The sequence below is a fragment of the Pararge aegeria genome, chromosome 6 (assembly GCF_905163445.1).
Source record: "Pararge aegeria chromosome 6, ilParAegt1.1, whole genome shotgun sequence".
Classification (NCBI taxonomy): domain Eukaryota; kingdom Metazoa; phylum Arthropoda; class Insecta; order Lepidoptera; family Nymphalidae; genus Pararge; species Pararge aegeria.
In genome coordinates this window covers 5,257,830-5,274,415 of record NC_053185.1, presented here as the reverse complement: position 1 = coordinate 5,274,415, position 16,586 = coordinate 5,257,830, and the positions used below count along the sequence as shown (strand labels likewise).

The 16,586-nt window shown below is 35.7% G+C and overlaps 2 protein-coding genes across 2 annotated transcripts; both read right to left on the bottom strand.

The window, feature by feature from the left end:
* Positions 1-1,792: 1,792 nt before the first annotated feature.
* On the bottom strand, positions 1,793-3,403 carry LOC120624662. The gene is made up of 2 exons (XM_039891331.1): positions 2,985-3,403; positions 1,793-1,943 (listed from the first exon to the last, which is right to left on the bottom strand). Exons 1-2 carry the CDS (start codon positions 3,401-3,403, stop codon positions 1,883-1,885), a joined length of 480 nt encoding a protein of 159 aa, XP_039747265.1. The 3' UTR covers positions 1,793-1,882.
* Positions 3,404-9,600: 6,197 nt separating this feature from the next.
* LOC120624473 lies at positions 9,601-16,220 on the bottom strand. Its single transcript, XM_039891041.1, has 7 exons — positions 15,914-16,220; positions 15,672-15,839; positions 14,546-14,697; positions 13,492-13,688; positions 12,416-12,487; positions 11,567-11,711; positions 9,601-9,930 (listed from the first exon to the last, which is right to left on the bottom strand). The coding sequence occupies exons 1-7, from the start codon at positions 15,994-15,996 to the stop codon at positions 9,725-9,727; spliced, it is 1,023 nt and encodes a 340-aa protein (XP_039746975.1). The 5' UTR covers positions 15,997-16,220; the 3' UTR covers positions 9,601-9,724.
* Positions 16,221-16,586: the final 366 nt, after the last annotated feature.

The following is a 16,586-nucleotide window of genomic DNA, read 5'->3' as shown; positions in this document are numbered from 1 at the left end:
TGCCTTGACAATCGAGTCAGTATATGTTACACATTACAATAACATGACATTGATTTAATATGTTACTATCGTGAGTGGTAATAGCCTAGTTCACACTTTGGCTTCACATTCTTGGGGCCAAGTTCGCACCCCAGCACGCGCATCTAACTTTTCTTCAACGGTGAGGGAAAAAAACATCGCGAGGAAACCTGCATGCTCTCCATAATGATCTAGAAGGCTTCGCACTTGGCACTTGGCCAGCGTGAACTACGGCCTAGACCCTTCTCACTGTGGGAGAAGACCCGTATCCTGTATTGGGCCGGTAATGGGTTGATATTGTGATGATGATGATTGCTCACTAGAACATAACAAAATATGATCTATTTCAATGTTTATGTGTATCTAAGAGATAAGAGGATCGGAATTGTTGATCAAAGTGTATTCTGCTGCATTCGTTCAATTAAAAAAAAATCAAGTAGGCATAAGCACTTTTGAAACGTCAAGTCTGTCTGTTCCGAACCGGTGGTAGTGACTCTACCACCGGTTCGGAACGCAGATTCTACCGAGAAAAAGCCGGCAAGAAACTCAGCAGTTGCTCTTTTCCAACGTCAACAATTTACATTTTACATTGTAACATTCATTTTTCTATCTTGTGAGAGATGAAAGTGGAGTCGGATGCTTCCAAGCAATATTGTCATTAAGAAATTCATCAACAAATTCATCAATTATTGTGTAAGGTAGAGACTACTAGAATTGGACAAATACTGTAAAAGTTAAATAACATAAATACGTGTTGTTTAATTTTTACATAATATTCTTAAGAATTAATCTAAGAACAATGAATAATTTATTGTTCTATTGCTACAGGCCGAGAATAATTTAAATGAAACAAAAAAGTTGCTAATTTCAAAAATCAATTTACACCACGATCATTCAAATCTAACTTGCGTGTCTAATTGATAATTCACCGTTTACCTCTGTAAGGTACCTCGGAGAGCACATTAAATCGTCGACTCCGACTATCACTTACATGTTATAGCCAACCCTTATTGAAGCAGCGTGGAAGGTTTAAGCTCTATCACTCTCTCCGAGGAGAGAGGAGGCCTATTGTCTTTCCCGGGCATAGTTTAATAGGCTGAACAGTAAGGTTAGCATGGGCAGGAGACAATTATATCCTCGGGGAAAGGATAAAAGTTTTCTTCTCCAACAGCTTCATCAAATCTCCTTGTTAGGGGATCTAATTGGGGGATATAATTTTTGTCCCCCTGCCCGTGCTAGCTCTGCACAAGAAATACTACAGAACCTAAGCAAGACATATACATTGGAGCTGCCGTGGGAGGGTTTTTAAGGATCTCTTCAAATCTCCTATTAGTGAGGGCGCGTGTGTCCAACAGTGGGACATAGATTATTCTTATGATGATGATAATTCAATTCCTACTCTAATTGTAAACGTATAAGTCCTGCAAGGTATAAGTCCTACGAAGTGTCCCTGTGCCCATCAACCTGAGGCATTGGTTCCTGTCATTAAATCCGGAAACCACGGCCTTCAAACCGGGACACAGCAATGTTGGCAGAAATAAGTATGACGGAACTACTTCCCTCGACTAGCTCTGTCACAAGAAAATCAACTACTGTTCCTGAGGTATAGAAAATTACTTTTTGAGAAGGACAACATCTATATAACGGGAGCTAAGCCGCGGACAAAAGTCATTGCTAAATGAAACATAGTTCTGTCTTTTTAGGGATTTTTCAATAAAAATTATCATTTATTTTCAACGAAACAATTCACATACACATATGCATCTTAGAGCTAAATAACTAGAAATAAATAAAAATAAATGCATTCTGCATATCACTCGTGGCTATGGCCTTCTTTGTTCAGCGTTTAAATACATTGTTGTCTTCAGTGGTGCCGTGTCCTTCTAAGCAGAGGTATTAAAACATTCGCAAGTCGGTGCTTCAGCCTGTAAATATAAAAAAGCGATATAATAATTGTGGTATATGCTATACAAAGCTGAGCCTTTAGCTTAGAACTTCGGTTTTTATCACCAAAGTATACCTAATATTTATCCCTAAAGAGCCCGCCAGCTCCCATTTTATTATCGGCCGATTAGCGCAGTGGGTAGCGACCCTGCTTACCGAGTCCAAAGCCGTGGGTTTGATTCCCACAACTGGTTCCCACAATTCCCAAAACGTTTGTGTGATGAACATGTATGATTTTCAGTGTCTGGGTTTTATATGTATATTATAAGTATTTAGGCATATTATTCATCAGTATACGCTTACTTTGGGGCTAGATTGCGATGTGTGTGTTGTTGTAGTATATTTATTTATTTCTTATTACCGTGACGGGTTTTTAAGCTCTAGATATCTTTTAGACTTGTGTCCAGCAGTGTGGTATATAATATGAATTCAATTTGGCTTATGAAGTAATATTATAAAAAAAATAAGTCTCGATTGGAAGAAGGTTCCTTTTACTAATGGTTTTTCACGAGCTTTTCATTACAAAAAAGAAAGTGTAGTTTAAATTTTATAATTCGAAATAAATTTTTCAGTATATAATATTTATGTTTGATAGCTCTGACCACGCCAATTGCTTGTAAACACCCTGATTAAATGAGTTTTACCCAACCGAGATTCTCTCTGTAGAAATGGTGTAATTTGTGCCCCCCGATAGGGTTCCCAGCTTGAGTCGGAAAATTTATATTCTTTAATTGACTATGGTCTAAAGGTTATGTTCTAGAGGGAGGTTTTGGCGGCGGATAATTGTATCAGTTTAGGGCAGCTAAGCAAGCGAGCGAAAAATTCATTTTTTAACAAAATTTTAATTCATAACATGAATTATGATAGTAATATAGCGTACAATCGTCAATCGTTTCATTTTAAGTAAATGTCATATAAAAGGGGTCCTAAGTAGCGGGCTTTTAACTAAGAATCGTCACTTATTAGCTTCTCATACATGACAATACCTACGTATATAACAATGGAATATAAAAGTAAATTACCTTTGAACTTTCTCTTGTTTTCCTGCGGAGGCATCCTTCCTCTGAGGCTTGGTTTCAGAATTGAGGCTAACATCGCTAAGAGGTGTTTCAGCAGGCTTCTCCGCCCCAGGTTTTGAATCGCTAACCTCGGGCTTGGTCGTTGACCCCGAACTTGGCGGGCTGGGCGGTTTTAAAAAGTCATCGATATCAGAAATGTCGAAAAGGTCACCGAATTCTGCAGCCGCTTCGATGATCGATTCTGCTGGCGCCACGGCGATGACCACTCCGTCGATGTTCAGTCTGTAGTTTTCAGTGCCGTTCTGGCGTTGGTCGTAATGTGTTTCGTGCTCTGTGCAATCATGAGTCGGTGCTGCAATGGCCACCGCCAGCAATGCTAGCAGTACGGCCACTTCGCAAACCACACGTTTGTAGTTGACCATCGCGTTCGTAGTTTAAAGCCACACTGAGCTTGCGCTAGCGGGACCTCCTTTGTGACCACAGCGAGCTGCATCTTTTATTTATTCGCTGAGATAGCGGTACAGACGACGCGGTCGATCTTACCAGTTACCACACCACCCAGTCAAGCTAAACTGGAATTAATAAAACGCTATGTAGGCCGTTATATGTAGGTACGCGACACGGGAATGTGATTACTGCCGTTTTGGGTTAAGAACACATTTGAGCTTATCTAAGCTCTGTATTAGATTATTAAATTATAACAAAAGCAAAATCATATTTTAGCGTGTAAAAATCTGGCGAGATGTAGGCTACCCGCACACAGTAAGTATTATTGACAACATCAATATTGACTTTTCCAATAGTCTTCAACACCCAAACACGGGAAAATGAAAAAAAAACGTAATATCCACCTAGTACTCTCCCAGAAGGTGTCAAATAGTTCGGTTGACTTTGGAGAATTCAAAGAAACTTGGTAACCCAGTTATTACCGGTAGACACCTATAATTGCTTTCTTGAACTTACAATAACCATTTCAAAAATGCTGAGTGAAAATATTACGGAAATTTCTATAATCCAAATTATATGAAGGGGTAAATTTTAACCCACCAAACATACTCGTATTATTATCTTAAAAATATATGACAGTTCCTACCAGCTTCGAAGTGCACAAGATTCTTATCAATATATGAGTGATAAAAACCGTTAAAGCGTTGTTGGTCAGTAAAAACTTCTGTGCTTTGAGAGCCTGTACCCAGCAATAGGATATAAATAGCCTGATGATATTTGTAATTACCATTACAAATACCTACCTACTACCTCATAAACTTGTGGGGGATCTGTTATTATAATCATCATCCGCAGCCTAAAAACGACCCAGTGCTGGGCAAAGGCCTCGTCTCTGATACGAAATAGGGTTTAAGAGTATAAACCCACCACGCTGCTCCATTGCGGGGTGGTGAGCTTTAACTACTCTTACCGCAATAAAGTAATAATAACCTTGACCGACGGCTTTACGAGCTCTATGAGGCACGCGGGCTGCAACTACCAACTTCCTAACTCCGGGCTGGTACCGAAAATTCTTTGATAGTAAATAAACAACACCTAAAATAATTTGGCCTGACCCCGGATTCGGACCTCGTGATCCGTAGTTGAATGATAACCACTAGGCCTACAAGGCTGAGGCTGGAAATCTGTAATAGTAGGTACCTACCTAAATAAATAAACAGTCTGTGGCACAGATCGCGAAATGAAGTAAAACAACCTGTTACGATGCGCATGCGCTTTCCGTCCGAGCCGGTAACTGTACTGTACCAACGGTAAACGGTATACCTAAACGGTTTAAATGCTACGGTTTGTTTGTCCACTCGCCGATTAAGAGATTGCATGTCTCAAATAACTTAGCAGACCTCAAAGATTTTAGTCTTAGATATAGGTACCCTGACATTACTTAGTAACTGACAATATCACACTGGTTAGAATTTTGTTGTAGGTACACGCAGTGGCGTGCACAGGGCTTTTGACCAGGGTATGCATAAAGAAGGAAAATGGCATAAAATGGAAAAATCCTTCGCCTTTATGAGTAATACAAATTTTTGAGGGTATGCAGTGCTTTTGTGCATTTATGAAGCACATGCCACTGGGTACACGCATATACATTGCATATACCTTAGAAACCCCGAAAAAACCAGACTAAGACATTACACACATCGCCATCTAGACCCAAAGTAACCTTTGCTCATGTTATTGGTACTGAATAATAAATATACATAAAAAAATACTTATAATATACAGATAAACACCGAATAACATTAACGTTCATCACACAAACATTTTCCAGTTGTGGGAATCGAACCCACAGCTCTCAGAAAGCAGAGTCGCTGCCCACTGCGGCAGTCGTCCTGCCACAAGCCGCCCTGTATCCATCAACTTGAGGTGATATAAATCTTATGTGGCTGTAAAGTATTATTAATTATTAAAAATAAATAATAATTATATTTAATATTATGTTAACATTATTTCGTTATTAGTTTCGTAGGTTCGATTTAAAAATAGACGAAAACAAGTGATTCAAAACAAGATTTTCTTAGTACCCATAACACAAGCTACGCTTACTTTGGGACTAGATGGCGATGTGTGTATTGTCGTAGTATATTTATTTATTTATTATTATTTATTTTATTATTGAAATAATTAACTAACAGTAATAATATTATATTATTATCATCTTAGCGGCAACCAGGCCCTTCAGAACGGGACAAATTTTCAGTTATCCTCTGACATGGTGTTAGAGACCTTCTTTATGCGACTTTTGCTCTGCATAAGTGCCAGCTCAAGATTGTCGTGATATGGATATGCTATTTTTTTTTGTTAGTGCCTTTTACCTTCACCTTATACTTATGCGTGAGTAGCCTTGAGTGCTACTGAAGACAGCGCAGCGTGAATACGGATAAAGTCACGGGCGAAAGCTAGTAGGATAATTATAGAGCCCACAAACGTACATTGGAGCCTCATGGTGAGTCTAGTTCCGATGAGGATGCTAATAAATTATTAAGTTTCTAATGTACGTAGATAATAATCTACTGTGGAATATTTTGAGCATTGTTAATACACCAAGTGAAATGTTAATCGGTCGTTCGTATTTGCATAGCAGGTTTTTTTTCGGTCAACGAGAAATTAACCTTCTTTTAATCACAAAGTAAAGCGATCAATTATATGTAAGAACTTTCATGTAGGTGCGAAACGGGACCGCCAGACCTACTTTAAAATGAAAGCTCTTATCGACTAGCTATTAATTGCCTGTGGCCCGTCCGCTTTTATTAAAACTTACCGCAATAGCCATGATTTTGAAAACTGCCCTATTATGTTCGGAAGTATCTACTATATCCAATACATATATTATTTTTGCAGAAATAAAAGGTTTTGTTGATATAAATTGCAAATTTATACTTACTTAAAAAATATATTTACCGCGAAAACGCTCGCCGGGTGCCATGGCCGCACTCGTGACGTCATAGGCAAATTAAGAGCTTTATTAAGTCCTTTTTCCATAGCTAAAGATTATTGATTTTGGTATTGATAGCAAAGAGTCATTAAATATTTCATATACGCAGAGATTTTTTTTAATTCAAGCGGTACAAAATTGTTTATATAGAGATGACGTCATAAATTTGAATTTGGCGTTTCACCTGTCATTCGCGGATTTCCAGATTTAACAGCTTTATTTAAAGAAAATACATACAAAATCTCACTTCGAATATAAATAAAAATATTTGTTTGTGTATGCATACATGTATTATACTGACATAAATCATATATCATTAGACAAAAATAATATTTTAGCGATTTTTTGTTACTGTCATCATGCCTATGATTGTAGGAACCTAGGTTCCTACAATAGAAGAGTAGGGCCTATGTGTCAAAGTAAAAAAACTGCCTGCCTAATCATCATTATTATAAGAGGTTGCCTGGCAAAAATCACTGCCAGCGATAAGGCCACCTTCTGTATTCGGCTTTTGACTTTTTTTTTCAATTCTTCTTTTCAAATAAAGAGTTACTCATTATTAATCAATAAATATAAAATAATAATATCCAGATAAACATTCAGACAGACATTCATGTTCGTCACACAAACATTTTCCAGTTGTGGGAATCGACCCCACGGCACTTTTTTTCCTAACTCTAAGGTGACAGACCCTGTGACTCTAAAAATAGATATAAAATTTATCTGGCTAAATAAAAAAAAGTTTTTTGCAAAAAGTCATATTTATTAAGGCACTTACAACTACAAATATTGTTAACATAAAGTATGACAATATTTCAGGGCGTCAACTAAATTAAATAACGTTATTAATCTTAACCAATTTGACACCACCAAACTGTATCGTGGAATTTTTATAATTTTCGTTTAATACCGTAAATATTTTCACAATGTATTATTTAAGAAAAAAACAAACGAAAATTTTAATAATAATCGGATATGATCGCTTAGCGTAGGTACATTACAAAAATGTATATAAAGCCACAAAAAAACAAAAATAACAATAAGATGTTTTTAGTAGGAAGACAGTATGTGCGTTTATCATCAATCACAATAAATGTAATCACTTTATTTCTACGCTCCCTGCAGTGCATATTAGAGGAGAGTGAGTGAGACCCTTAAACCAACCAGTGCGTAAGTATTAAAAATTACATAGGTATAAAAACATAGATAAAAACGTACTAATTTTAAGGCACTTATATATAAACGTATAAAGACAGATACAAAACTTACTTATTATACAACGTGTAAATGAAAACCGAAATATTACTTTACATGCTTAAGAGTTACATTATTTACTGTCTCTGAGACTTATCTGTGAAACCTAAACGCTAATAGTTTTTGAGTTAACCACTGCCATAGCTTTTACTGAAAGAAATCAGATAAAGCCCGAAATCACATGCAAAATTAAAATAAAGTGTCTCCTGTAACTTTATTAGGTACGCGTCGCGAAGGTACTATGCGCGTGTCGGTTTTTTATCATCAATAGGGGTGTCATAACTAAACACTTAGAATGTTTAGAATTAGTTTGTGTGATAAAATAAATATGCTTGATTTAATGTTTTACAGGGTGATTCCTTATGAAATATACTTATGCACACTTCAACAGTATTTCGTAATCCGTTTACATGTTGTATATAAACAAATTTTAATTAACTCTTCACAAAAATAATGAGAATATTTAATGTTTTGAAAATACTCTTAAATCTTTAACTAAGTAATTATTGGGTCGAATCGCAAAATTGTCCTAGTCGATTTTGTTTATTTTGTTTGTACCGTAACGTACCATAACTGATTGTCAAAAACCGTAATAAACGCGGGCGAAGAACCCAGGCAACAGATAGTACATCATATGTGTGTGTTCAAAATGCGTATACATCGACCGGTTGTAGCCTTAGTATAAATTTAACTTTACTTCCTCGGAAGAGTTCACTACTACTAAAGCTTTGATTTGACGTCATAGCGTTTCGATACTCGAAAACGTGACGTCACGCCATTTGTGAGATTTTCTACCTACGTTTACTTATTGGTTCGCGTAAAAGTTAACTACGATTTACGATTTATATGGTATTGACAGTGCCATCTAGTGACAGTAGAGTTTCCCAGTATTGTAAGTAGATGGCGCTGCTTCCTTCCTTTTCAGCTTTCACCAGATTATTAACGTCATCACAATAATTATCAAATGTATTATTCTAAGTAACAGTTGTACAATCTCAAGCAAATAACAAAAACATTTTTTGGTAGGAGACAATTTAAAATAATATCAAAAAACTAATATCAATTTTTCCAATCGTAAAGGAATAATTAAGGCCACTTTGGAAGACTTAACAATAAAGGCACTTTTTATATTAACATTATAATAATACTTGGTTGTAATAATAATAATTGGTTTATATACTAAACTTAAGACTATCTTATTTTCACAACTTAGAAGTAATTGACATGAAATATCCAATTAATTGAACAACCTCTTTTTCATAACATTTGGATCTTGAAACCAATCAAAGAGTTCTTAGCTTAAGCCTTTTTCTTCGTGTTTTAAAATGTAAACATTTTGAGGTAAAACTTCTTTAGACTAGGGAGTAACTTAAATTTTTTTGACGGAAGTAACGCTTACATCAGATGTCTGTGTAGTTTCCGCTATTTAAAAATAATAATTTGGATTGGTCGTAAGTAAATGTATACTCCACGCTTCTTGACTTATACGCTAGCTAGTGGCGAATGTCAATCATAATCAATTAGGATTGCTTATTTCCAATATTTTCAAACGGATCAATTGTGAATAGCAAAGTGAATAAAAATTCAAGTTAAATAAAAAAAAAACAATTGCAAAGTTTTTTGGAAATCTCTGAATATACTTGTAAATAAATAAATTACTAATAAATTTTCTGACGATTGCGTAATTCTATAATATTCAATGACAAGGTTATATTGTGCTGATTCAATTCCACTCTCGATTATTCTATTTATCAAATGAAAATATTTATAAAATGTGAAAGTTATATTAATGAATTTATATAGAATGTAAAATGAAATAGTGAATATTAAATGAAATGGTAGAGTCCCAGGAACATTTTACCCTTTCATCAATGAATAATAATAAAATTTTTACTTCAATCGCGCGTAAAGGTTACACGCACACACTTTTTTTCTGTTACTTTTTAGTTTAAATCTTATTTAAAATATGATATGTCCGGCTAAACCGGCTGGCCTGTCCTGCTATTAGGTTTGGCGACCTGGCGACCCTAGTCAGGGAGGTCGGCCATTACGATGTCAACCCATTCTGTGTGAATTCATTAGAGATGATCCTGAGTATATGGTCGTAGAATCCGTCTCCATACCGCAGCCTGTACAGCGAGGTGTCGAGGTATTTCTGCACAGTGTTCGCACACACGTGCGTCGGTGTTCCTGCGCAGAAGTCGCGCGACGCCGAGCATAGGGTCAGAGCTTGGCTCCAAATTCGTGACGTCACTGTAAATTTTATTTTTATTTTATTAATTTTGTGACAGACATGTTCTGGAGTGGAGACCGCGATTCGGTAATTGCAGTGTGGGACGACCTCCAGCCCGCTGGACAGATGACCTTATAAAGGTAGCTGGAAGCGGTTGGATGAGAAAGGCGGAGGACCGCGTGTGGTGGCGCGCTCTTGGAAAGGGGTATGTTCAGCAGTGGACGCTTGTGGGCTGTTTATGATGATGATGATGAGTTTTGTGAACCAATATATACAAGTTTGTTACGTAGGCATACCCATGGGAAAGCCATAGTAAGCCTGCTAACGAAGAAGCGACCGTATCGCATCATGTTCAAGTTACGTCGGCGCATCAAATTCCCGAAGCTATCCAGCTTTGAATCGTGATGCGCAGTTGCTTGCATAGAGGTTAAAAACAGGGTATGCAGATGATATAAAATTAAGGAAATCTCCAGTACGATTTACAAAAATCTTAAGGATAGGCATTGTAAGAGTTATAAAACGCCTACACTAAAGTATTTATAAATCTTACGGGAGATTTTTTTACGATACCTTTTTGACCTCGGCTAGGGAGCTCGTGCCAAAAATCAGCCGAGCAAAGTTAATAAGTTTAGTTATTAGCCTTAACATCTTTTTATTCTGCACCCTGCTGCGACCCTTAATACTATTATTGTATAATTATAAATTCTTACGAATTATACCGTACACTGTGCCGTCGACAATAAATTTCAAAATTCATTTATTTCAAGTCGGCCTAATTTATAAGCACTTTTGAAACGTCGAGTCAGTCTGTTTACTCACTACATCAATGCAGATATTCCATATTACTAAAAATTCCCTCAATATTTATAGATAGACATAAGTAGCTGATTAAATAGGTAAGGTACAATGTAGTTTAACCTTCTTGTCCCGTACAAATTATTATATTTTGGTAGACAGAGTTTAGGATTATCAAGCCTACAGGCTGAATATAGAATTTGCACTTTTCTTAGATTTTCATTAAAATCATAAAACATATGTATGAGTTTTTTGACGAACTCCCTGATTTTTTCTGATCTGCACGACTACTATGGGCATGGGATAATTATCTCCCCGGGGAAAGGATAAGGAAAATTTATATTTTCCAACAGCTTTATCAACTCTCAGAGCATTGGCGCACAAGTGGAAATAATATCCAAATAATATATGTGTAATAATAAACGGGAGTAAACTTCTCCTATTCCATGTTCTCATGCTTTAGCAGGTGGACACGTTAATTATATCCCCTGTGAGGGGGATATAATCGGGGGATATAATTTTTGTCTCCTGTCTGTGCTAGCCAGCCTACCGACAAAGGTGCCGCTAAGCGATTTAGTGTGCCGGTGGGATTTCGGGTAGAAACCAATTAGGGGTATGACGACCATACTTCCTAACAGGTTAGCCGCCACCATCTTAGACTGCATCATCACTTACTTCCAGTTGAGATTTCATTCAAGGGCTAACTTGTAGTGGAATAACAAACATTAAGGTGGTAATTAGTATTTCTGGATATAAAAACCCAATCTCCAATGGCCCGACCTGGGGATAGAACCCAGGACATCACGATCTGCATTCACACATGCTACCCTATAGTGTAATTGAAACAATGTTAAAACTCACAGAAATGCTGCATATCAGTGTCACAGTGTTGCGTCAGCTGCTGAAGTGGAACTGTTCCGTCTATGGGCACATTGTTGCCCATTACCAACATCGACTGGGCTTCTGTCTCAGTACTTAAAACTTGCTCTATTTCCTTGCTGAGAGACTGTAAATGAACATAGATATATATGTTTAAATACTTAAGATAACTTATTTTGTGCTCGCAAAACATTACAAAAAATGTGGTGTCACTACACTTTAATTAATTAATTTATTTATTTACACCAACAACTTACATACGCACGTTCAAATAACATACTCGCACACACATTGCATGTCAAAAATAAATAAATAAATGTATTATAATATGAAATTGAAACAAAAATGTGTTTTGTAATGGAAGAGCGAGATCTTCTGGCACAGGTTTTAAGCTTAACAGAAGTTCTCCGCCTTATCTGCTATTGTTATATGTGAACAAATAAATTTTCTTTTCATTTCATATACACTGTTTTCCAAATGATCTTACGATAACATTACTTCTTTGACCCACTACTGAACAGTAACTAACTTCCAAATAGGAAGAGGTACGATAGTCTATAGACATGTATAATAGACATGCAAGCATGCTAGTATTTTTTGGCCACTCAAATCAAACTATGTTATACCAGCTGTTGTTGACGTTCGTCCGCGTTTTTTAAGATTTTCTACAATATCTGTGGGAAACTGTTGTTAGTATTGCTAAGTTAGAGTGTAAGAAAAGAAAAAAGACACTTTTGCATTAATAATATTAGTAGTTTTGAAAGTATTTATATGCTACTGCATCGTTCTCCAGGGTTTATTACATAGATAAAAAAATCATGAAATTCTAACCTGATCATAGTTGCTTTGAGGCTTCTTAAGATCATCTTGAATTACATGAAGTCTGTAATGTGTAGGGATGTGCTGCAAAATAATACATTATAATAACAATATATGTGTCTAATCAGAAATATATTTAATAGTTAATAATAATGACAAGCCCTTCACAATTCTGAATTACAAGAGCATAATATAATAATTGAATCGAAGAAGCAATGATAGCCTAGTGGTTCGGACTTCAGCTTCACATTCCAGAGGCTGAGTTCGAATCCCAACACACGCCTCTAACTTTTCTAAGTTATGTGCGTTTTAAATTAAAAATATCACTTGCTTCGACGGTGCAGGAAAACATGGTAAAGAAATCTGCATGCCTGAGAGTTCTCCATAATATTTTCAAGGGCATGTAGAGTCCAAAATTCTACACTAGGCCAGCTTGGTGTACTACAGCCTAAATTTATCTCATTGTCGGCGAGAACCGTGTCCTGTAATGGGTTGAGATGATGGTAAATATAACAATGTTCAGAATTTTTAAAGAATGTCTCGTAATTCAGTGTGACTCATAGCATAAATAAATAATAAATTGATATAATACGGCAATACAGACATCTCCATCTAGTCCCAAAGTAAGCGTAGCTTGTGTTATGGGTACTAAGGTGACCGGTAAATATTTTTATGAATAATATACATCAATACTTATAGTACAGGTAAAGATACAACACCCAGCATAGGCCTCCTCCAGAATTCTTCATTGAGTTCTGTATTGCATTACACTTCTCCACCAAGTTTCAGATCGTCCCATCTCACTTGTTGACATCCTACTAAGTTTACCATCTTTAGGGTACCAGTTCGAGACGGTTGTACTCCATTTGGGTTGTACTCCATTTGTTTTCTTCGTCACAAATCATGTGACCGGTCAGACAATTATGTGTATTATATTCACAAAAAATATTCATCAGCTATCTTAGTACCCATAACCTGACTACGCTTACTTTGGGGCTAGATGGCGATGTGTGTATTGTTATACAATAATTATTTTTTATTTCATTTTTATTTAATGTTGTGTGAAGACCACAACTCATACAACTTACCTTAGTGTCAGCAATCATCAATATCCTATGAACATGTGGCTGATCTGTGGTATCTGGTGAAAGCCTGTTCAAGCAGTCAGGGTATATCTCACTGAGGACAACAGCATTCTCGCCACCAAGCTTACTTTTCTTCAGTTCATTTATAGCTAGTGAATCCAGCTTGTCATATATTGAAATGGCAACTCTGGGCTTCACATCTGGAAGTTGAATCATAATTATTATAACTCCTATACACCAAGACAAACTAATTTTTTATTTTTTTTCTCCAAACCATGATTATTTTTCTGAGATGTTCATTGTCACGAGAAGTAATCTCTGTGAATACACTAAAAGTGATATCTGTGTGATATAGACTATTAGACTAAAAATTCAAATGCCTGAAAAAGGTCTACTTACCAGACTATTAATAATGGATAGCATGGAACAGAATTAGTTTTAACATTAGTCTCATATACAACTCAAGAAACAAAAAAAAAAAGAAGATTCTTAGTGCAATTTGTTAAACAAGAATACTATTAAAACAAATAAGTGATAGTGTTTATAGCCTTGTTGTTAACTTAAGTCTCTCTTTCGCGACAAATTACTTTGTTCCCTTTCAAGCACTTCTAATGTTTAGAGCTATGTGCGTTTTCAATTGAAACAAATATAACTTGCTTTAACTGTAATGATGATATTTGTTCAACATTGATAAAAGCCCCTCTTTTTCTGTCAATTAAAACTGTGAGTTTTTATTTGACAGAAAAAGAAAGAAGAAGCAGTTTGTTGGTGATTATTTCAAACCAAACCAAAACCAAACTTGGATCCATTGTGAGCAGTCATATATAGGTATGGACAACACCTTCTAGACAGAGCAAATATGCTGTTAGTGAAGAATATTGCGGGGCAGGCCCGGATCTTTTTCTTGATTTTTATTATTTCTCTTTTCTAAGGTTTTAAGTGATAATCTAAGATGGTGCTGTGGCAATGCAAGTCAGGCCAGTTATATCAAGAAAATCGCAGACTTAGTTGCAGGTAACAGCAAAGTTTTAATAAGTATTTATTTTGTACAAATTACCAAAATACTGAGCAGCAGCCATAGTATCAGTATCTTCACACCATGCCAGTATCAACTGCAGAGTTTGAAGTATTGAACATTGTAACTTGAAGAAGAATGATCCTGTTCTGATTGGTAGCCTTTTACTGCACCCTTCGCATACCCATTGGACCCTGAAATACATGTCAAAGATATATATAATTTGTAAACTGAAAAATTTATGTGTTATAATAATAGCAAGTCCCCTTTACATTCACAAGCATATTTAAACATTTACTTCACATGAACCCATTACCGGTAATGTATGCAGGTTTCATCACAATGTTTTCTGTCACTGTTAAAACACAAGATATTTTAATTGCTAAAAACGCACAAGCGAGCCCCTTGAAAGGTAATAAATAAATAAATATACTACGACAATACACACATCGCCATCAAGCCCCAAAGTAAGCGTAGCTTGTGGTATGGGTACTACGATGACTGATGAATATTTTTATGAATAATAAACATAAAATACTTATAATATACAGATAAACACCCAGACACTGAAAAACATTCATGTTCATCACACAAACATTTTCCAGTTGTGGGAATCGAACCCACTGCCTTTGATTCCGATAGCAGGGTTGCTGCAAACTTCTCTTCTCTTCTCTTCGTCTTATATAAAGATAAGTCGAAGTCTTAACTACTGGGCTATCACTGCTTTTTAACCATAATCAATTATTGTTATGTAGTTTGACAAAAAAAACTTGTACAGTGTTTAAAATATATTGATTAACTTAACTTTTATATTTAATATTTTTTCAACATATCTGTGTGAATAGGTATGTTACTTAAAGTAACATACCTATTTTATTGCTTTTTTAAATATTAATCACATTGGCTAAACACATTGGCTATTTTTAGTAGCAACTAACAAAAATAGACTCCAAATTTGGTGAGTGAAATCTTATTATTCCAGACCTATTTTCACAGTTGCAGAATACAGCAGCAGTAGCATATTATTGATTAAAGCTTATAGTAGACATTTCTACCAAGAACAACTTCGCAGCCTGCAGAAATATCATTCATAGCCAGCAATTCATTTATAATCTTAACCATTTCAATGCTCACATGCAAGTTTGTTGGCTTAACAGAATAGACTTACCTATCTATAACTCGAGCTGATTTACATATGACCTTACAGTCTGATCCATTCGTAGGACATGTAATATTTGTAGGCAATAATCCAAATGACTGTAGTCTTCCAACTAATTGACTTTCCAAATTTCGACCGCCTTCATTAGATATAAACTCTTTTAACAGATTTAGGTTGCTGCAATATCAGTTAATTTAGTTAAAAAAAACAATACAACAACAAAATAATGTGAATTTATTAACAATATTTACCCTGGACTCGTGCTGAATGGTAAATAAATTTCATTGTTCTGAGATTTTGGATTACTTTCGTAGGTAGTGGAATCCGCTTCCATGTTTTTGGCAATGACTAAAAAGTATCATCGATAATACTGCTCAGTTTCCCCTGTGGCCAGTGTAGGTTATAAACATTATTCTAGGCAGCCGAAACTCAAACGGCATGGAATTAACTATACGAAACTCCCAACAACATCCAACTTTTCAATGTCCATGCAAAATATTTTAAATTCAAAACTGAATTCTATTCAAAACACGAAAATGTAAATTGTGAAATGTCAAACTTGTGGTTAGACAAAATGTCATTATAGTCGTAAAAATGTAATAGGCCCGTTTTGACATTTGTCATCGCGACGTAACTAGTTATGGACCATAAGACTCGGGACTCGATACTCACGATAAATCAATTCAAGTTTTTATCAGTACTTGATTGATATTATTATGTATTGTAAAGTGTTCGTTCGTTCAAAGTATTCCTTTAACTTCACAACCAATACGCGTGACTGGCTGTTGATTATACGTCCACTTTTCAACATTTTGAAACAGAGTTAGTACTATATAACAACAAACACAAAAATCGAGTCAAATCACTATGTTTAAATTAATGTCCAAAATAGAAGAGCCATAGTTAACGTAATAGTAAACAATA

What these genes read in the sequence shown, in the direction of transcription:
- LOC120624662 (XM_039891331.1), bottom strand. Translation starts at nt 3,403, where the DNA reads ATGGTCAACTACAAACGTGTGGTTTGCGAAGTGGCCGTACTGCTAGCA. An exon ending in AAACAAGAGAAAGTTCAAAG is followed by an intron (nt 1,944 to 2,984) that starts GTAATTTACTTT and finishes TTATATTTACAG; the next exon opens with GCTGAAGCACCGACTTGCGA.
- LOC120624473 (XM_039891041.1), bottom strand. Translation starts at nt 15,996, where the DNA reads ATGGAAGCGGATTCCACTACCTACGAAAGTAATCCAAAATCTCAGAAC. An exon ending in GGCTGCTGCTCAGTATTTTG is followed by an intron (nt 13,689 to 14,545) that starts GTAATTTGTACA and finishes TTCAACTTCCAG; the next exon opens with ATGTGAAGCCCAGAGTTGCC. An exon ending in CACTGATATGCAGCATTTCT is followed by an intron (nt 9,931 to 11,566) that starts GTGAGTTTTAAC and finishes TAAAATTTACAG; the next exon opens with TGACGTCACGAATTTGGAGC.